This window comes from Lepidochelys olivacea (genome assembly GCF_965140295.1).
Source record: "Lepidochelys olivacea isolate rLepOli2 genome assembly, chromosome: 1".
In the NCBI taxonomy this organism is placed as follows: Eukaryota; Metazoa; Chordata; order Testudines; family Cheloniidae; genus Lepidochelys; species Lepidochelys olivacea.
Genome location: NC_140411.1, coordinates 136,714,517 through 136,736,210, shown reverse-complemented (window position 1 = coordinate 136,736,210; position 21,694 = coordinate 136,714,517). Strand labels below are relative to the sequence as shown.

At 40.3% G+C, this 21,694-nt stretch overlaps 1 protein-coding gene across 3 annotated transcripts in view; it reads right to left on the bottom strand.

Annotated features, from left to right (window-relative positions):
- PRPS2 (phosphoribosyl pyrophosphate synthetase 2) overlaps nucleotides 1-21,694 on the bottom strand; it is a 38,431-nt gene continuing 16,737 nt past the window's right edge. The window contains exons 2-7 of one of the 3 annotated variants that reach the window (XM_084650109.1): nucleotides 21,369-21,561; nucleotides 16,405-16,503; nucleotides 14,978-15,102; nucleotides 10,479-10,652; nucleotides 3,305-3,464; nucleotides 1-2,341 (exon numbers count right to left, since the gene is read on the bottom strand). In XM_084650109.1, the coding sequence (XP_084506235.1) occupies nucleotides 2,249-2,341; nucleotides 3,305-3,464; nucleotides 10,479-10,652; nucleotides 14,978-15,102; nucleotides 16,405-16,503; nucleotides 21,369-21,561 (844 nt within the window). In that variant the 3' untranslated portion in view covers nucleotides 1-2,248. The remainder of the gene's footprint in view (nucleotides 2,342-3,304; nucleotides 3,465-10,478; nucleotides 10,653-14,977; nucleotides 15,103-16,404; nucleotides 16,504-21,368; nucleotides 21,562-21,694) is intronic. The other 2 variants (XM_084650107.1, XM_084650108.1) reach the window with 2 other exon arrangements.

The window sequence follows — 21,694 nt, the reverse complement described above, 5'->3', positions numbered from 1 at the left end:
TAAACACAAGCAGTTTTAAGATTTATTAATAATACTTGAGCATAGTAGTGGCAAAACAGTTCAACATTTCATTTGTAACAGAGCCCTGATCTGCAGAGCAAGATAACAGTTATTGTCTATGGTACTTCATATACTAGCAAAAGAAGAGGTAAGTTAAAAGAAAGTTTGGTATGATCATGGCTAATCAGCCATAGTTTTGGGGTAGACTTAACTGCAATGTGATAAAGCTAGAAATCTCTAAAATTAAGACTACAAGAGGTTAAATAATTCTCTATAAAACCTTTTCTGCAGCAGGTAGGCAACAAATTCATCCGGTCACAATACAAGATTTGAAAATTAAACCAGGGCTAGAAGTTCTCAGTAGACAGACACCTGAATTGCATTTTCTTTGGATTACTAACTCTCTCCACCACTATTCTTCTCCTTACTGATTAAAAAAATCCACTTGACTGCTTTTAATCCCTAAAAGAGCTGGCATACCCAAACTAAATCAGCCTTAGAATTAGGTAAACACTGGACTAGAACATTAGACTGCCTAAGATGCAACAGAAAAAGCAAGCATATTTAAAGTTATACCATAGTACGGTAAGATTGGCAGAAGTCAGTTTTTTGGGGGGGAATCCCCACAATAAAACAATTAAGAGACTCATTTCTACGATATGGAAAATGAAATTGTAATTAAACTACATCAGGTAGAAAACTGGATATCCTCCCATGAACTAGGTGTGTGAATGTTATCTTAGCTCAACTGAAGCTCTCTATGCTTTCAGGTTGTCAAGTCCCTTTAGAACTTGGAGTTGTAATCTCCAAGAGTAAGAATTTTGATTTAGTCATAAACCTGTACAATTCTAAAGGAATTTACCATCAGTACTTAAGGATAAGGCTCTCAACATTTTAGTTGCAAACTTATTTTCACAATGGTTTTTGCTCCTTTGTTACTGAGTAACTAAGACTGTTGAGCAACCAGACCACTCAGTTAGCTGCACAACAATGAAGATCTCACCTAACAGAATGGTCAAGCTCCACTGTCTGCAATGAGGTGGGAAAGCTTTAAGAAATGTTTTACTATACCACTAATACTAGTGACCATTAAAATTTACATGTTAACAGATGTATTAACATAACAGGTTTGGCTGACATGTCAAATACTGAACTATGAACAGGAAAACTGAAAACTGCAGCTGAGCAACATAGAGCAGAACAGAATGATATAGTGCAATGAACTTTCCAGAGGGGAAAAAAGAGAACCCATTTTACACACATACACAATCACTGTTTGAACTTTGGAATTTCATACGCTCCAAAATGTAGCACACTGAATATACTGTGTCAATAGTTCACTTTAATTGTGTTATGGAAGTCTCAAATTTTTGTTGAAAAGACCTACAAAGTGACAGACTCATGGTTAAAACTGAAGATGTAAATAAAGATCAAACTTTAGTAAGTTACTTGAAAGGCCAAGGTATACATACAAGTTGCCTATAATTGACACATTTCATTCCAAACGAAGCGTAACATTTTGAAACTACCATATGCAGAGAAATGGTGGCTGTGGTCCCAGCTTCAGAGATTAGACATTTGAAGCAGTAGTTTAGTAGGAAGAGAGCACAAGCAACTAATCTCTAATCTACAGTTATGCTGACTCCACAAAAAGTGAACTTGCCCAGCAATTTTTAATCATGAGGTATATGAAGTAGGTGGGCATCAAGCTACCACAGAATTTCTGTCAAGTTAAAAGAAAGAAAATATTTTACTGTTAAGGGAATACACACTTGACCCTTTTTCCAACGTTCAGTTAACAGCCTAGACAAAGGTTCAGTATCACACAGCAGGAGAACTACATCATTGCCCATCCAACTTAAATATAAACTAAATATGAAATATTTTAAAATTGGACTACCTTTGGCAGCCCCCCAAATAGAGTTTTGAAATGGTATTGACCCTCTTGCTGTAGGCAAATACAGAATCAAAAAGTTACCTGTAGGAATAAGTCACAGGTAAGTATTGAAGCCTCCCCTTCAAAATCCTCAAGTGTATTCATAAGAGATTTTGCAAAATGGAGTTGTATTGCCCATTTACAATGAACAAAGATTAATTAGAAAACAAAAACATCTTTAAGTATGTAAGAGCTGAAGCTTTTTACCAAGAGAGTCATCTCATTGTTGAGTCGCATTATTTAAAAAAAAAAAACAAAAAAAAAACCAGTGACAGTGAACACAGCCAATAGGAAACCATTGATCTCTTGCAGTTATAGTGGAACATGGCTGAACAGATAGGACACGGATTCACCATTGTGTGTTCTTCGGATTGCCTCAGCCAGAATCATGGAAATGTCAATAACCTAAAAGCAATCAAGAAAATACGATTTACTATACCACTAACACTAGTGACCATTAGAATTTACAGCATCTTTCTTCTAAGGAACTCAAAGTGCTTTACAAACATTAACTAGATAAACCTCACTTGTGAGGACTGCTTACTATATCTATTTTAAAAATTGATGAACTGTGCACTAAGAGATTAATCCAAAACTACACAGCAAGGAATACAATCCAAGTTTCCTGACCATTTTAGCCACTAGATGGCAATGTCTCCTTGAAAGAAGTTTAATTCTAACAGAACTACAGATCTTTACTGCAAGTCTTGTTTCTGTTAATACCAAATTGGCTTTAGTTTATTCAATTGACTACTGTATTATATCAGAACTTAAGGTGTCTTTTGGTGCTCTCAAACTAAGTAGCTTAAAAAAACAAAACCAACTCCCCCACCCAAAACTGTGCTTTCCCCAGAAGAAACTTCCAAGGGAACACCAGGCTTTTTGTGAGGTTGTCCTGAGATGCATTCAAATTTTTTGGTACAATGTAACTTCTGCAGTCTGGTATTTCATAAGTTATTTTAAACTATAACCTCAATCAATACAAGGAACAAATCAAAGGCTTCAACAGAATTATGTTAATTTCTAACATGCAAACATAACATGATGTACATTGGCAGAAAAAAAAAAAAAGAGGACTTTAGTTTGACACACCAGTTAAACCACCCTCCCCCGCAATCAGAGGTATTCAGGAGAAGCTGCAGTATATGAAGTCTTTTTAAAACTGACTAGATTTCACAATGGTATTTTAAAGGGATAGCAAATTCTTCAATGTCATTTAGGAATAAGTTCTACAAACAAGACAACTGTCCAGTAAATTTGTGAACAGTATCTTCTAGGTCAGTGGCATGGGATCCTAGCATCAAGAACTGAATTCTAGATTTGCATTTTATCAAGCAGATGAAAAGCTACACCAAACACACACAGTACCTGAATCTTGGGACAATTTTTCATTTTCTCATCCTGTGGGATTGTGTTAGTTACTACAACAGCCTCAAATGCAGCATTATTGATCCGAGAGATAGCAGGGCCAGAGAAGATTCCATGAGTCAGAATAGCATAAACTTTAGTGGCTCCAGCAGACACTAACCTAAAAAACATGGGTCAAAAAACAGAAAAGTTTGCAATGTGTTTGAGCACAAAATTCTAGTGTTATTTAGGAAACAGCAAAACCAAAATACTCTTGATTTAAGATCCAGTTTACATATGGATTCTTCAATAGACTACAAAAAGGTAATAACTCTTGTAAAATCATGTAGTACAGTTTTGAGCATATGCTAGCTTGTATGCATGACAAATAACACAATACCCTCGATAAAGCTTAACTTTAACACCTTTGACGTCCAGTGTATTAAAAGTGTAACTTTTATGTGTTATGAGATTATATGTGACTTCTTTAGGAGGATGGGGAATGCTAATATAATTCCTCCAGTCATCAGCCCTTTGAAGCTTGACCCTGGGGAACAGATCCATTGTCTGGCTGTTTATTTATTCCAATGTTCTCTTTTGGTCTGCTGGTCTCCAGTACCCAGTTTGAACCATTGAAGAGACCATGAATAAATAATCTAGTAGTAAACTGACTCTCAGTTTCTCAACTTGGAAATTCCATGGTCAGGAGGGAGGGAGAGATGTGGGTCTCCACCCAACAGGTGACGGCTGGGGAGCCAGAACCCTAGAGTGGGTGCCCCTGCTGGACCGCTGCGGGGAAAACAGGTGCAGTTGCCCTGAACTGTGTCAGTATGAACATTAGGAAAGGCTGACCAAAAATACATCCCAGTGAGCTTGCTACACTACACTTGCTGGTGAATAATTGTGAACTAAGTCAATGGGTGTCAGCAGCTATTGTGATGATCTAAAATAGTTAGACTTTAAATCCAGGTTAGTCTACAGTCTGAATTTCAGTACCTATTGTTTAAGTTTAAACCAAGTAGATTGCTGAAGATCCAACTTACTTGAACTGATATATAAACTATTTAGAAATGGACATTTTCAAACATCTGTGATGATTACTTGAGATATGGGCTACATCTTTATTGTCCCCTGTGACTCAATTATGTTTGGAAACAATGAAGAAAGGACATAATTCTTCTTTCCAAGCTTCAAATTTGGGGATGGAAAAAAGGGAAAAAAAATAAACAGAAGTCACAGGATAAGAGTATTGCTTTACTGAACTCCTCAAATCAGCTAAAAGTGACATCTATTTGTGCAGGTCAGGATCTTCCTCCTGTTAATGCATTACAGTTTTCACTCTATTGAACTTTTGACAATTAGGCCCCATCTCATCTCTCTACAGGAGAGGAACCAGGAAACAAGACATATAACAGTTTTTAGTATCCATAAAGGGATAAAGCAGTGCCTCCTTGTTATCTAGATGCAGTCTGGGATGGAAGACAGGCAAGTGAATGGGTAATGGGTCTTCCCAGGGTCCCAATATGGCCAACAAGGAGGCGAATAAGGCATAGGAAGTGGCATCCAGGGGTGCTGGTACCAGCAAGGTGTTGGTGGTAATTGTGGGTCATGAGTAGTTGCAGCTTTACCAGAGGCTTCTGGAAGGGGCCTCTATAGAAGTGAAGGGAAAATCCTGAATTGACACTTGAGACTCCAAGGCAAGGTCTTTACCAGAATCCTCTTCCCCAAGCTCAGTCTGGAATGGTGGAGTGCCAGGAGAGATCTGAGGTGAAACCATTAGTACCAAGTGAACTTTAGGTGATCTCAATGTCCTCTGCGTCGACAGCACATTGATGCTGAGGAGCAGAGAATCGGACATCTCAGATATAGCCAGGTCCTGGGGAAAAAAAACTCCTGAGGTACCAAGAGTGTGATCAGTAAAGAGCCTGCAGTCTGCACCAAGGTGATTGGGGCTGAAGGCACTGATGGTACCGCAAGTTTCAGGGTGCTCAGAGGGAAGCACAGTCAGAACTCCATGTTTCTTTGGTACTGAGAAAGTTCTTCTTGGCACCTCGATCCATTAAGGGTAGCAATGATCTCTCCAGGCACGAGGCTTTCCCATCTTTCAGTCTAGCTATGCTCTGGGTAACAGAGGAACCAGTAATCTCACTGATACATGATTGGCGAGCCAATGGCACCAGAGTAGCTGAAAATACGGATGACCTTGGCTTTTAGAGGTAGATTATCTACCTAGTGTGCTAGGGGCATATTCCTTTGACAGGAATCTTGGGTCTTCGTCTTGAAAGCCCTGGAGGTGTGGGCCTCAGAGGCAGCAGACTTACTCAAACAGGAGGTGCCTTTGACTAGGTCAGAAGCCAGGCAGAGAGAGCTGTCCAACAGGAGATGAAGCCTTCTCTGTTTTTTCTGGCTCTTGATTTTAGTGCCAGACAAAACTTGCACTTCTGTACAACATGTGATTCCCTGAGGTAACGATGCAGTGGGAGTGCCTGTCGCCAACCAGGATCTCCTCCTGGCATGATAAACATTTGAAGCCAGCCAAACATTTAGCCTCCCAGTAAAGCAGAACTAAATACAATGAAAATTTTTTTTAAAGTATATTTTTCTTTTTAATAAGAAGCTATACTATTACTACTTAGTAACTAATGAAACTCAAACTATTAATAAGGAAAAATAAAAAGAGGCTAAAGTTGAGGAAATCTCAATGGGACAACTGCCAGACCTCTGTCTCAGGCCGAGGTGGTAGAGAAGGAATTGAGGGTGGCTCACCCATAAAATGCTATAACAGAACGGCACAGGGCACAAGACTGACTAAAAGCATGCACAGACCAAACGGACACTGCTAGAAGTCTCTGATCAAAGGTGCAGGGGACATTTGTGCACCAGAGTGGAACACCCTAGGGATGCCACTCAAAGAAGAACTGGATCAGACAGAATCATTTAGCTACTGGATTCAAGTTTTAGAATTGCAGATGGTATTTTTGTAAGTTTGATGGGTGGGAGATAGGAAGAGGACTCTACCAATTCCTCTACACTTTTAGAGGCAAACACCACATCTGAGACTAGGAGCCATGATCTTGCTAAGTGATTCTTGCTTCAGTCAATTAATTAGAACAGAATCATAGGACTGTAAGGGACCTCAAGAGGCCATCTAATCCAAGAGTCCCCTGCACTCATGGCAAGACTAAGTATTACCTGGATCATCTTTGACAGGTACTTGTCAAATATATACTCAGGTGCAGTCCACTGGCCTGGCCCCTCCCAATTACTCCTTATGGAGCTGTGACGTTATTGACATGAAGTGTGACCCTATAGATCATTGTTGCAACCAAGGTCCTATAGTTGCATCAAATCTTGTACAAAGGAGGTCAAGAAAGGTGTCTAAGAAAAGGTCGTAATTTGCTGGTTATGATTATGCTGTCTGTATGTGTGTATCATTTTTGTATCTGAAGTTATAAATATTGGCTATGTACTTGTATCTCAATGTGTTTGATTTTAAGTAGAATCAGAAGCATTTGGTCAGCTTCTGAGAATGGGCACTTAGTTACTCAGGATAGTCCTATCAAGAAACACTGACAATGGACCTTGGGAGACTCCAATCTACATCCGAGTAACCTTTGTGGGAATGTTCAAGGTAGCAATGGCTGCCACCTGCAAACTGAATCATGCATAAACATGTGACTTGCCATGTGACTCCAAACTCCATCTTGCTGCTGTGATTTTCCACAGTAAGAACTAAGGGGTTTCCTTCCACATGGCAGAGGATATAAAAGGCTCTGAAAACCCCTCCATTTAAGTCTTCAATCCTGGTTCTGACCTCTGGAGGAACTGTGCTTGAAACTGAAGCTCTGAACAAGGGACTGAACAACACATCCAAGCTGGGATGTTTGTACTCCAGAGACTTAACTGGCTTAAAATCAGTAGTAATCCCACCAAGCCCGAAACAAACCAGAACTGGGAAGGAGAGATAGCTCAGTGGTTTGAGCATCCGCCTGCTAAACCCAGGGTTGAGAGCTCAATCCTTGAGAGGGCCATTTAGGGATCTGAGGCAAAAATTGGGATTTGTTCTGCTTTCAGCAGGGGGTTGGACTAGATGACCTCCTGAGGTCCCTGCCAACCCTGATATTCTATGAACTAAGAACTTTGCAATTGTTGTGTGTATTTGATTCCATGTAACCAATTTTAACTCTCATCTATATTTCTTTTTTTATGAATAAACCTTTAGATTTTAGATTCTAAATGATTGGCAACAGTGTAATTTGTGGGTAAGATCTGACTTCTGTATTGACCTGGGTCTGGGGCTTTGTCCTTTGGGATCAGGAGAACCATCTCTCTTTTCTGGGGTATTGGTTTTCATAAGCATTCACCCCCTTAAGGAGTGGTGCTGGTGGTGATACTGGGAAAATGGAGCATCTGAAGGAATTGCCTGTATGACTTCTGGTTAGCCAGTGGGGTAAAACCTAAGTCCCATCTGTTTGGCTGGTTTGGTGTGCCTTAGTGAAGGACCGACCCCCCAGCCTTGGGCTGTGACTGTTCTGCTCTAAGCAATTTGTCCTGAATCGATAGTCAGTAGCATCCCGCCAAAGGCTGCTTTGTTACAGGAGTAACAACTTGATTCATCACACTCTTTCTAGAGATGGCAAGACAGACACTACAGTTCTGTCTATTTAAATACACTGACAATAGATTAAAAACAAAGCTAGCTGAAAACCTGGTTCGTCAAGACAAAGCCCTTTCCATCTGCTTAGTCAGGATAAGAACCATTTTTTCAGTCAGTACTGACCCCTTTCGAATAAGGGGTGGAAAAGTAAGTTAATTAGCTTTGTTTTTAAGACGTTTGTATTACCGAGTATCTGAAGTGAGCTAGAAAATGCAAAATAAACCTTTGCATTACATATCATATTGAAAAGAATTATGGTTTTGCACATTACAGATATTTATTTACAATGGTCTTCAGAAAAATCTTGTGAATTTGAAAGAAGTAAACTCTAAAAGCTCCATCTGATTTACTCAGCCTAAAAAGAATGGTGGCTAGGTATATAAGGAGAGCACCTCTTTGAGCTGTAACTCTAAACTAGAGCAGAGGTCCTTTCCCAGAATTGTTGCATTAGATGAAGCAGGATTTCTAATAGTCAAAACAAAACCAAATTATTTTTCCTTGAGAATTCTTCTAAGTGTTTTTCACACCACACTATCATTTATTATTTGTATTCTAAGAACATAAGAACGGCCATACTGGGTCAGACCAACGGTCCATCTAGTCCAGTAACCTGTCTTCAGACAGTGGCCAATGGTTCAGAGTGAACGAACAGAACAGGTAATCACCCTGCTGCCCATTCCTAGCATCTGGCAAACACAGGCTAGGGACTTCAGAGCATGGTTTTGCATCACTGCCCATCCTGGCTAATAGCCATTGACAGACCTATCCTCCGTCAACTTAGCTAGTTCTTTTTTAAACCTGGTTATAGTCTTGCCTTCACAACATCCTCTGGCAAAGAGTTCCACAGGTTGACTGTATATTGTGTGAAGAAATACTTCCTTGTGTGAGTTTTAAACCTGCTGCCTATTAATTTCATTTGACCTCTAGTTCTTTGTTATGAGAAGGAGTAAACAACAACATTTCCTTATTTACTTTCTCCACACCAGTCATGATTTTATAGATCTCTATCATATCCCCTCTTAGTTGTCTCTTTTCCAAGCTGACAAGCCCCAGCAGTCTTAATCCCTACTCATACAGAAGCGTTCTATACCCCTAATCCTTTTTCTTGCCCTTTTCTGTACCTTTTCCAATTCCAATATATCTTTGAGATGGCGTGACCAGATCTGTACATGGTATTCAAGATGTGGGTATATCAGGGGTTCTCACACTGTGGGTTGTGAGGTTATTACGTGGGAGGTCGTGAGCCATCAGCTCTCAAAACCGTGCTTCTTCTCCAGCATTTATAAGTATCAAATATATAAAAAAAAAGAAAAGGTATTTTTCATTGGGGGGGGGTCGCGAAACGGGCGCACACTCACAGGTTTATTGTGTGAAAGGGTCACCAATGCAAAAGTTTGAGAACCACTGATTTATATGGAGGCAATATGATATTTTTTGTCTGATTATCTATCCCTTTCTTAATGATTCCCAACATGGTTAGCTTTTTTGACTGCCTCTGCATATTGAGTTGATGTTTTCAGAGATCTATCCACAATGACCCCAAAATCTCTGAGTGGTAAAAGCTAATTTAGACCCCATCGCTTTATATTTAGTAATAGCAAAGGCTCCTAAGAGGAGTCTGTTCTGCTAGGTGTCCTATAAACACACAGGAAAAAAGCTGCCCTGCTCTGCTGAATTTATAGCCTGAGGTCCCAATCCTGCAAATGTTTAAGCATGAGTAACTTTATGCATGTGAGTAGTTTCACTGACTTATGCTATGCATGGAAGTACTGCTCAGGGAGAGCGTTTGACACCTCACTGAAGAGCATTAAAAGCCATGACAAAGCAATCTAGGGCCACTGACTCTCCCCATGTACTGGCCTACCACCATGGAACAATAGTTCCTCTATACAGGAGCCCACAAGAAGGGGCAAGAACTCCTTGTGTGGTGGGAGCAGATAGCACCATGAGGCTCTATTTAAGAGAGAGAGTGAGGTTGTGGTCTGTGCACGGGGGTTTGACCTTCACCAATCTGAAAAGGACTTGCCAGAGGGACTCTGCAATCTGAAATGCAGACAGACCTTCGATTCCTGGAAGGGGTCGGATCAGACTCGGGCAAAGTTTATGCCAGAACTTCTATTTTCAAAGATTTATAATTCTCACATACTTTAAATGTAAAGCCACTGTGATTAAGATATTTCTTTGCTCAGCCTATGTTCCTTGCTTTTCTGCTACGTTGTCCTTGAAGGGGTCAAACTAGAAACTCAAATCACAGCCTAGGCAGAGCTCTAAGAGAGCATGTATAAGCAACTAGGGAGCTTGGTAGGTCTCAGACACTGATTTTGAGGGTGATGGCACTCCAGGTCCCAAGGAAGAAGTCAGACATGAGGTTTGAGGCTAAAAGTGTGCCCTACAGACCTAGAAAAAAAACAAAACTAGACACTATCCAGACCCAACAGAAATGGAAGCATGGGGGGAGGGGACCAAGCAATTTGGCCAGCTTGCAACAGACTGGTGACTGTACACTGGGGTATGGGGTCAATGTGGAACAATACTTACTTGTCTGCTGCATGACATATTGTGCCACATGTGTCAGCCATGTCATCGACAAGAATAGCTATCCTATCTTTCACATCACCAACCAAGACCATTCTGTCCACTTCATTAGCTTTCTTTCTTTCCTTGTGAATCAGAGCAAATTCAACATTCAGTCGATCTGCGATTGAAGTAACCCTAAGTTGTAAGAAAGATTCAAACATGTTTTAAAATACACTTTTCAGAAACAAGAGGGAAAGAAATTGCATGTGCCTGCTGTAGAAATAACGGTCTTTATATTTGAAGAAAAAAGTTCACACACACCAAAAAACATTTTAAAATATCACAAAATATTGGTGTGGGTAGTAGCACCAGTGCTGCTCTTCTGTAAGCAATGGGGCTTACAGCCACAGTAGCATAAGACAACCAAAAATCATTCTTCCAGATGTATGAGGGTTTTTTTTGTTTTTTTTTTGGACTGACTAATTTTCAGGCACTGAACTCCTTCCTTACAGAAGGTCACTATTCAAATATATTTAATGAGAACAAGAATGTTTAGCCATATTTGGGGCACACAGAATTAAGAATCCACTAGTGCTTTTATATGGATGGAGAAGAGTATTCATCACTTCCCCAGTGTAAAGGGTCAAGGCCAAAACACATTTTGATCCGGAAAAAATACAGATCAGTTATTATTTCTCACTACTCATCCTCCTCCCCACTCAGACACCCCAAACAGAATTTAAGTCAGTAGTTCAGTTATAATATATTAAGTTTATAATTTAACGTGGTCTACTCATATTTGTATTATAAAGATATATGTTTAAAGGTTTTACAATGCTTTGTAGTAAATCAGAGAACTGGCCTTGAGCACAATCCAAACAACTAACTGTTTAAAGCCTAGTGCTACAAGCAGACTTTGCAATACATCAAGCCCTGATGTCCCCCTAATATGAAGGCAACGGGCCTTTCTTCTTGTAGTGCTGAAAAAGAGCAAAGACATTGTGGGGTAGTGAAAACAGATTTAGATGGCCTTTCCAAAAGAAAGGCTACTCTCTAGGGGACATCTGGGCTTATCCTATTGCAAGAAGATGGAAAGAACAGGTTATGTTTTAATTAGGAAGTAAACTAGAAAAGCTACATGTAGTTAAGAAACCCACCTCATCAGCTAAACACCAACTTAATATTAAAGGCTAAATTTATATAGGCTGCTGACTTCAAGAAAAGGAGATTTTTAAAACTAACTAAAATATTTAAGTTTGAAACAAATATTGCACAGACAAATACAGGCAAGTAAAAGTTTAGGTTTGTTAGTATCTTGTTGGCAAGTGCTATGCATACACAATACATGCCAACTATTCAAAAGCTTCTAGTACAGTGGTTCTCGACCACAGGTCTGGGGCCACCCTGGGGGGCTGTGAGCAGGTTTCAGGGGTCTGCCAAAATAAACCAGAGAACAGGGCTAGTAGACTCGCTGGGGCCGAAGCTGAAGCCTGAGCAACTTAGCTTCATGTGAGCCCCTGTGGTGTGGTATCCCAGGCAACTGCCCTGCTTGCTATGCCCTAATGCTGGTCCTGGCTTTTAATCTATTGGATATGCAGAAAAACAGTTGTTGTGGCACAGGTGAGCTATGGAGTTTTTATAGTATGTTTGGGGGGAGGGAGCAGGGGGGCTCAGAAAGAAAAAGTTGAGAACCCCTGTTTGAATAGATTGTTGCAATATTTAAGCACAACTAGATGAGTTAAGTAAATTCAGAATTGAGGCTTTGTATTGATAACATTAGAAAATCCTTAATATATAAAAGATCTGCACATTTAAAAAAATCACATTTCAACTGAAATGCATAGTACCATAGGTGGGTTTTTTAAATTAACCTTATAGTCACTTGTATATTGGAGTAAATGAGGAGGACCTGACTAATTTCATTCTCCATGTCTCTTTTCTGATGTTCAGCACTTGGTTAGTAATTCACAACATTCGTCTACACGCTACTTTTAATTACTAAAGATTTCATAAGATGCTAAGAGTGACCTCTTGTGGACATACTAATCTCTTCTAAAATATTAAATTCTAGCCACTGCATAACAAATTTTTGACAAGATTGATACCTTTTCATATTAAGATTGTAAAAAACTAAAAACTGTACTTTCCTTTAAAAGTTATACCAATATTCAATCTTAAATAAAATAAACAAAAAAAATCAGGTCTCTCTTATGTATTAATAAAGACAGCGAGCATATAGAGGGCAATCTCAATCTTTCTGAAATAGGGACTATTCTTAAATACCACTCAAAACCACAGTTGAACCAGTATTAGAATTTAGTTTCCAGAGGGGTGTCATCTTTTAAATAAATCTCAAAATGACCTCTTTTTGACTACAATGGGATAAGTCAAAGTATTTTTACATTTTCATATACTCGAGCACATATTTTCACAACAGGTCCTGATAATGCAGGAGCACAAATAATCAACAGTAGTTTTATGCCTAACTTCAATCATAAAATATCTTTCATAGGCTGGCTAACAGACAGTTGATGGGGTTGTAAGAGGAAGTGACAGAATCCAAATATTCCAAACCTTGGCAATCATATACACGTAAGCAGTGCTGTAGAAGAGTTGGTCCTTCCCTGGATGAGAGACACAAGCTGGGTGAGGTAATATTGGTTATTGGACCAACTTTTGTTGGTGAGGGACTCAAACTTCCAAGCTTACACAGAGCTCTTTCAGATCACACCAAAAGTTGGTCCAATAACTGATATTAACTCACCCAGCTTGTATCCAATATCTACACAGCAAAACCCCATTTATCCAGACTAATTGGGACTGTGGCCAGCTTGGATAATCAGAATTGTGGATAAACCAGAGAATGTGAAAAATGAGACACTGCAATGCCATCTAGCAGCCACAGGAGAGATCACCTGAGTCTGGCCCTGGAGTCCTGGTTGTTCAGTAAACATGAAGAGCCAGTTAAGGGAAGGTCTGATAAATGGGGTTCTACTGTATGCAAGTCTTCTATCCTATCAATATTTCCAGATCTAGGTCAAGATTATTCATTAAAAAACCCTACAACAAAAAACCCAACATGCTGCTCTTCCAATAAACTTGTGTTACTGCTAGTTATTTTTAGAAATCCACAGTTAACTGTGGAGCTTGTATAGGTAGTCCTCTGTCTCACACAGAATACAGTAATTAGCTGGGAAACATACATAAATGTCTGTCTTTCCATCTTGAATAATTTCCCCCCCACTTCAAGAGGCAGTGTCTGGTTACTTTACAACATGAAGATAGGCTAAATACAAACAAATGTTTCTTGTAAAAAAGCAATTAATCTGATAAAATGTATAAAGAAGTTTGTCAGACAGCTTCTCTCTGCCACTCCATGAATTCTACCACAAGACTGAATTGTTTCAGGTGGGGGGGGGGGGGGAGAAGAAGAGAGAAGGAACAAATACATCATATTGGACTGAAAAAGGAAGTATGCCTAGTTTACTAGATTATCTATGGAACGCTTCTGACAGTATTCCTCCAAATCTATAACTTCATTCTTCAAAATAGATTATATACATTAAGTAGCAAAGTGAGCCCCTTCCCTTCTCTTTTTTGGCTGTTAATCATCTAAAACTTGTGACAAACATGAGGCTTTGGTCAAATCCACTTTATGGCAGTCCTTCACTGGCAATGAGAGGGACTAGATGACCTAACTGTTCTCCCCCTCCCTGCCACAATCTCCAAGTTTCCAGCTGATGGGCAGGGATTTTTATCAGCAGGATGACCAACAGTCTCTGCTTGAGAAGTGTCCCATCTATATGGAGTACTTTGTCACTTCACAGATAGTATGATTCAGAATTCTGACATCAATTCGTACTTGACCAGAACCAAAACAAAAGATGATCTGCTGAATGAGTAATAACGGATGCCATGATTGATGTAATATTCCATTAATTAACACCTCCACATTTCCTCCCCGCCTCCCCAAGCTTGTTTAATATTTCCACCAGATTATTTTTTTGATTACACATTACTAAACTTGAGTCAATAGATTTTTAGCCAGGAATAAAACAACTCCCTTTTTTTTTTTTAAAAAAAAAGAAACATGACTCAAGTACGCTCTTACCTATACTCCAGCAGGTACAGTGAAAGTAGGCCACATGCTTGACTAGAGAAGGGAAATGTATGTAGCTCCAGAGAGAAGCGGGAAGAGGTGCAGTAACTGCTAAAGGAGCATGCAGCAGGAAAAGCCTCTTTCCTCCTACACAGGGTCTCAGCTAATGGAGGCCATATTCAGGGAGAGAGAAAATATTTCCTTTAGAGCACAGAAAATTCCTACATATAACTAAGCATGATCTACATTGGAAGGACTATTGTTTCATTACAATGGAACTGGAGCCATCAGCATTTACAGCCACTGCCTTATACGATTTTCAGCGATAAAACAAATAAATCAACCAAGTATGAGCAAAGTATTCCTTTCTGTGAAACAGAAATAGTTGAACTCGATGGACAATTTGTAGTTTGCACTCTACCTTTTTGCTCCACCTGCATCAGGTGAGACTATGATACAGTTTCTCCATTCCAAAATATTCTCTTTAATCCATTGCAACACTGCAGGTTCTGCATACAGATTGTCCACTGGAATATCAAAGAAACCCTGAGAACAAACAGAAACACAGTTCTTAACATATATTAGCTTTCCACTATGCTTTGTTTAGAATAAAATTAGAAAACAAAAAACAACCACTTGGTCAACTTAAACATGTAGGGTAGGATTTTCAAAACAGTGTTCTACACTGGCTTAATTCTGCTCTCATTGAAGTCAATAGTAAAATTCTCACTTACTTCAATGTCAGTACAGTTAGGTCAACTCAAGCACTAAAATCCTGCTCATTAGCAATAAAGGGAGGGGAAAGCATCACTACTGACTTTACACTGTAAAGCCAGAAGGTAATTTTTTGTTGGGGGGGGGGGGAAAAGAAGCCTTAAACACATGGCCGAGTTAATTTATTCTCATGAAAAACTTTATCTAAAAAGGAACATAAGCTAAAAGTAATGTCTATTATAAATTAATTTCTTATTATTTTAATATTAAATTATTATTAATAGTCTTAATATTAAAAGAATAAGTGCTAGAAATGAACACTGATATTTCAAGATTAAGAAGATACAAGTATTTTTTCCCCCCTGTAATTCTTGTACAAGATTGCAATGCAATAGTCTCCCACTTCTGAGAAACAGGTTAGAGTACAAGTAAAAAGGACTTTGGTCCACACTTCAACATCTACTGTGACTGGTAGTTCTGGTTAACTAGAACCTCAAGACTGGAAAAAGCGGGTGTTTGCTAGTAAGAAATAAGAAAGCTTGATAGTGCTGTGTACAGGGACACGGAACAGTGACTACCATGCATGTATGGTTCTACCTAAAGCTATAAACTCTTCACTTTCATTAACACATAATTGACAAAATAGAAGTGAAGAAAGAGTTATAACTTACTGTTACATTCAATTAACACTCATGAATTAGTATGCAAGATTAGAAACCCCCATTATATTAGCAAAATACTTTAGTTGTACTAAATACTTACAAAATACAATAAATAGAAGCCTGCCTGTGCACGGTATGTGCTGGGGGTTCTAGTACACTTTGAAGTTTTACCCAATTCTATCAAACACTCAGATTTAGAGATATGAATGAGGTTAATATTAGCAAGTCAGTTACTTAGGTCAGGCCTGGTCTCTATCCAGAAGCAAGGTTTGTTTCTCTTAAATTTTCCCTTTAAACTATGTATATTTAAATAATCTTTGGTACACAGTTTCCCTTCTCCCTGGAGCATCAGAATAGCCTCTCTCACAGCTGTGAGAAAAGCAGAAAGGAATGTGGTCTGGTAACAAGCTTCCCTATTGAGTTAATGTGATAGATTAACTCCAAGCTGCAGTCAACAAGAGCTTGTAATTACCTGTATCTGAGAGGCATGCAAATCCATGGTGATGATGTGGTCAGCCCCAGCAACGGACAGCATATTGGCAACAAGTTTTGCCGAGATTGGAGCACGACTCTGGAGGAACAAGCCATATGTTTCACAAAATTGTAAAAAGATACAGTCAAATTAAATTTAAGAGACTTATATTAGTTACACATTTAGAGATTTCGCTTTACATCTTCTGTAATATCCCAACCTGATATTGTTTCTTAATCTCAGATAGAACAAAACAAAAATATCAACATAATGATGCTATGGAAAGTCAATAAAGTAGATAAATGGAATCGAGAAATGGGACAAATGACTAAATGGGTACAGAAGAATTCCTCATGTCCAAGTAATGTATCCGAGTTAGACATTTAGTGGCAAGTCTTGCTATTAATGCCATGAGACCCTGATAGACCATATTACTTCTGAACGTTGTTTAAATTAGTTTGCTCATTCTACTTATTACATTACTATTGGCAAAATTTAGAAGCTATTTTTTTAATGTTAAGCATGGCATTTAATAATTTCAGAAACATTGCACTAATATTAATAAGCACTCAAGATGGTACAGTCTTAAATCAAACCTAAATACACTCTTTAGTTACAGGATCACAACACATACAATTATTTATTTTACATCCCTATATACAAGAATATCTACTTAGAGATATTAGAAAACAAAAAAAATCACCCCCCCCCCCAAAAATTTAGCCACAACTTCCCACCCTCAAAACTTTATCTAGCTCTATAGCAAGTAGAGGAAAAGGAGACAAAACAGCAAGAATTCCTAACTGTTTTGATTACAAAGTTGGTTAAATTTTAATCAGCTCTGATTATTTTCTCTTGTATATACTAGTACCACTGTCATACAGGTTTGATTTTTTGAAGTGACATTGCACTAAATTCTGAGGATTGGTAAACACCTGCAACACCAATGATTTCATACCTTGTGGTATTTGATTCTTAGGGCATGGCTACACTTGCTGATGTAGAGCACCGAGTTAAGCCAGCCCTCGGAGACTGCAGTTGGGAAAGTGCTGCAGTGTCTTCACACTGTCAGCAGCAAGCATGCTGGCATGGCCACATCTGCAGTACTTGCAGCGGCATTGGGAGCAGTGCATTATGGGCAGCTATCCCACAGAGCACCTCTTCCCATTCTGGCGCTGTGTCTTGTGGGAGAGGGCAGGGGAGTGCAAGGCATTCTGGGTCCTGTCCCAATGCCAGTGATGCATTGGTTTGCATGCCAGCAATCCCTGTGCTTCTGTCCACATTTGGCGCCATCTTTCAACGGTTTTTGTACTGCATACTCTGTCTTCCCTTTTGGTCTGCAGGAATGGAGCCCGAACTGCTGAGGAATATGCTGATGGGTCCTGCCAGCATGTCATGAATTGCAGTCGAGTTACTCCTTAAACTACAAACTGACAGTGAGGAGTCAATGATGTCGACTTGCATAACACATACAACACGAGATTGCTTATGGCATTCACAGACATGTTCACCACCGTGGAATGTGGCTTTTGGGCTTGGGAAACAAGCACTGAGGGGTGGGAATCACATCATCATGCAAGTCTGGGATGACGAGCAGTGGCTGCAGAACTTTTGGATGAGAAATGCCACTTACATGGGACTGTGTGCTGAGCTCACCCCCACCCTGTGGCGCAAGGACACAAGATTGAGAGCTGCCCTAATGGTGGAGAAGCGGGTGGCTATTGCAATCTGGAAGCTGGTAACTCCAGACAGCTATCGATTGGTCGCTCAGTTTGGAGTGGGAAAGTCGACCGTTGGAATCGTGTTGATGCAAGTTTGCAGGGCCATTAAATCAGATCCTGCTCAGAAGAACCAGGACTCCAGGTAACATGCATGACATTGCGGATGGCTTTGCACAAATGGGTTGCCCTAACTGCAGAGGGGTGACAGATGGGATGCATATTCCAATTCTGGCACCAGCCCACCTAGCCTCTGAGTACATTAATAGGAAGGGGTATTTCTCTATGGTTCTCCAGGTGCTTGTGGATCACGGTGGGCATTTCATTGACATTAATGCAGGCTGGACCAGAAAGTGTAGGACGCCCGCATCTTTCGGAACACTGGCCTGTTCAGGAAGCTGCAAGCCGGGACTTTCTTCCCAGACCAGAAGATCACCATGGGGAAGTCGAAATGCCCATTGTGATCCTTGGAGACCCCGCTTACCCTTTAATGCCGTGGCTGATGAAACCCTACACAAGGAGCCTTGACAGCACCAAGGAGCAGTTCAACCACAGGCTAAGTTGGTGCAGAATGACTGTGGAGTGTGTTTTTGGCCATTTAAAGGGCCGCTGGCGCTGTCTGTATGGGAAGCTGGACCTGGCCGATGACAGCATCCCCGCGATTATATCCGCATGCTGTACCCTCCATAACATTTGTGAAGTGAAGGGTGAAAGATTCACTCAGGCACGGACCTCGGAGGTTCAACACCTGGGAGGCTGAATTTGAAGAGCCAGAGATTAGGGCTATTAGAGAATAGGGCTGCAAGGATTAGGGATGCCCTGAGGGAGCAATTTGAGGCTGAAAGCCACCACTAATGTTTGGTGCCCTGCATGGGAGTGAAGTGCAATGGTTCCAATGTTAGTAGGAACTGGTGTTTGCTATGTATGATGCACTGAGTTGCAGTGCCTGTTGCTTTCCTGGGCTACGGTATCTTTTACTTAATGGTGGCTGGGTGGTGAAGCCACAGGTGTTGGAAGCACCTGGTGGTGATAAGTACCCGTATGTTGGGGAAAGTGGGTTCGAGGTGACATGGGGTCACAAGGGAAAGAGTTTTGGGACAAGGGCTGCGGGGTTGGGTGGGGGGAGCAGCATGGAAGTACACATTCCTCAGCTCCTTCACTTTAACCCTGCACTGCAGGGCATACCAGTCTTGGCCTCTTTCCATCATGTCCTTGGATATCTGCCCAAAGGTATCGTAATTCCTACGGCTGGAGTGCAGCTGGGACTGGACAGCTTCCTTCCCCCAAACACTGATGAGGTCCAGCACCTCGCCATTGCTCCATACTGGATCGCCTGGAGGCATGGTCACCCGGCAAGATCTGAGAGCACTCCATGCCTTGCTGAGGAAACAGGAAGGGGATTTTCAAAATCCCCAGAGAATTTAAAGGGCGAGTCTGATAGCTGGTCTCCTGAGGGCAGGGCAGTAGAGTTCGAAGTGATGACCTGAGTGGCTAGAACACTGTGGGACGCTTCTGGAGGTTGATCAGAGCGCATTAATAGACCAGGGCGTCCACACTGGCACTCTGGTGCTCCAGCCGGGCTGCAGCAAGCATCGTGCTTCTCATGGAGGTGGATTACCAGGAGCGCTCCAGTCATGAGTCTGGGCCCTCTACGTGCCTTGCCAGTGTGGACGCATTATGAGTTAGGATGCCCGGAGCTGCTTTAATGCGCTCTAACTCGCAAGTGTAGTCATGCCTTAGAGGAGAGAGGGAGAAGAGGTAGTTGCCAGAGAGGAGGTGGAGTGGAAGGGATATGATCCTTGAGGGGATCCTTCAGGTTCTCAGCACTGGTAGCAAACCTACTTCCTGGTGGAAGATGTGCTGTATGTATGATCCAGGGCATAAAACTGTCCTTTTCTATTTGGCATTGGTGAGGTCTCAGCTGGAATACTGTGCACAGTTCTGGGTGCTAACTTCAGTAAAGATGTGGACTAACTGGAGAGAAAATCCACAGGAGAGCAAAACAGGTTTAGAAACCTTGACTGCTGAGGAAAAAGCTAAAAACTGGGCATTTTTAGTCTTGAGAAAAGATGAATAAGGGAAGGACCTGATCAGTCTTCAAAAAAGTTAAGGGCTTTTATACAGAATTCGGTGATCAATTGTTCTCCATGCCCAGTGAAGGTAGGGCACTAGTAATGGGCTTAATTTGCAACAAGGAAGATTTAAGTTAGATATTAGGGAGCACAGATCCAGAACATCCAAGTAAGTGTTTAACTTGAAAGTATCAGTTTTCTATTAACAAATTATCTTACAGCATTAATACCATGTCCTACTCAAAACAAACAACTAAATATCTAGCAGCATGACTGAAGAGTTTTCCAGGCAAACAGTTTCATTAGTACAATGACTGTTCCTTCCCCTTCAAGGGGATGCTAATGGAATGTTTTACTGTTAGATTACACAGAAAAAGGGATAGCTATCTATCCAAGGCTCCCATTCCCATCTTCACTAGCTACCTGAAGAACGGTTAGAGCACTTCGGTTTTCCCACTCTAGTGGTCGTTCTTCACTTCTACTAACTTCTTCTCTTTTCCTATATCTCTATGACCTCTATTATGTTTAATAAAATATATCATGCGTTTAAGTATTTATTTATTAAAATGTAACAACTGAGTTAGTTTAGAAAGGGTATACTCTTCTTTTTTAAATGTACAGAAGTGTTGAATTACAGACAGACACTCTCCAAAACAATACAGCCCTCAAAACTGAAGTTAACTTGTTGTAGGAGTTTTCCGAACTAGAAGACTGAAAAAACACAATACCTGCACCTGTGAACAGAATGCTAGCTGAAATTGTTTATCAAAATATAAGATTAATGTAATGGCTTGTCTTACTCATTTTGGTTACCAAACAGTCCTTTAATGATTACATAATGTTTGAGAAAGGCAAATATTGGCAAAGTAAAGAAGTCTGGTCAGTCTCCTAGAAGCATTTACAAAAGTATTCATAGAATATCAGAGTTGGAAGGGACCTCAAGAAATCATCTAGTCCAACCCCTACTCAAACCAGGCACAATCTCCATTTTTTTTTTTTTGCCCCAGATCCCTAAATGGCCCCCTCAAGGATTGAACTCACAACCCTGGGTTTAGTAGGCCAATGCTCAAACCACTGAGCTATCCCCTCCCTGATTAGCTTTAAAAATTTCGATTGGGACAAATAGGAAAGAAATTAGAGTGTAGTTTGATATTGGCTTTGTAATTCAACACACCTCACCTACCTTGTCTTTCTTATCTTGCCTGGCATATGGAAAACATGGAATTACTGCAGTCACTCTGGACGATGATGCAATCTTGCAAGCATTAATCATTATGAGAAGTTCCATCAAGTTATCATTGATTTCTCCACAGCCACTCTGGATAATATACACATCTTCCCCTCTCACACTTTCACCAATCTCTACACTGAAAAAGAGTAAGGTTGGGCCAATGAATTATTTAAAGTACTTAAACAGAAGAATTCTAGGATCAAACAATTCTGAGTTCATGAAATGGATTTTTAAAAAGAAAACTAATAGCAGCTCTCAGTAGTTCTGAC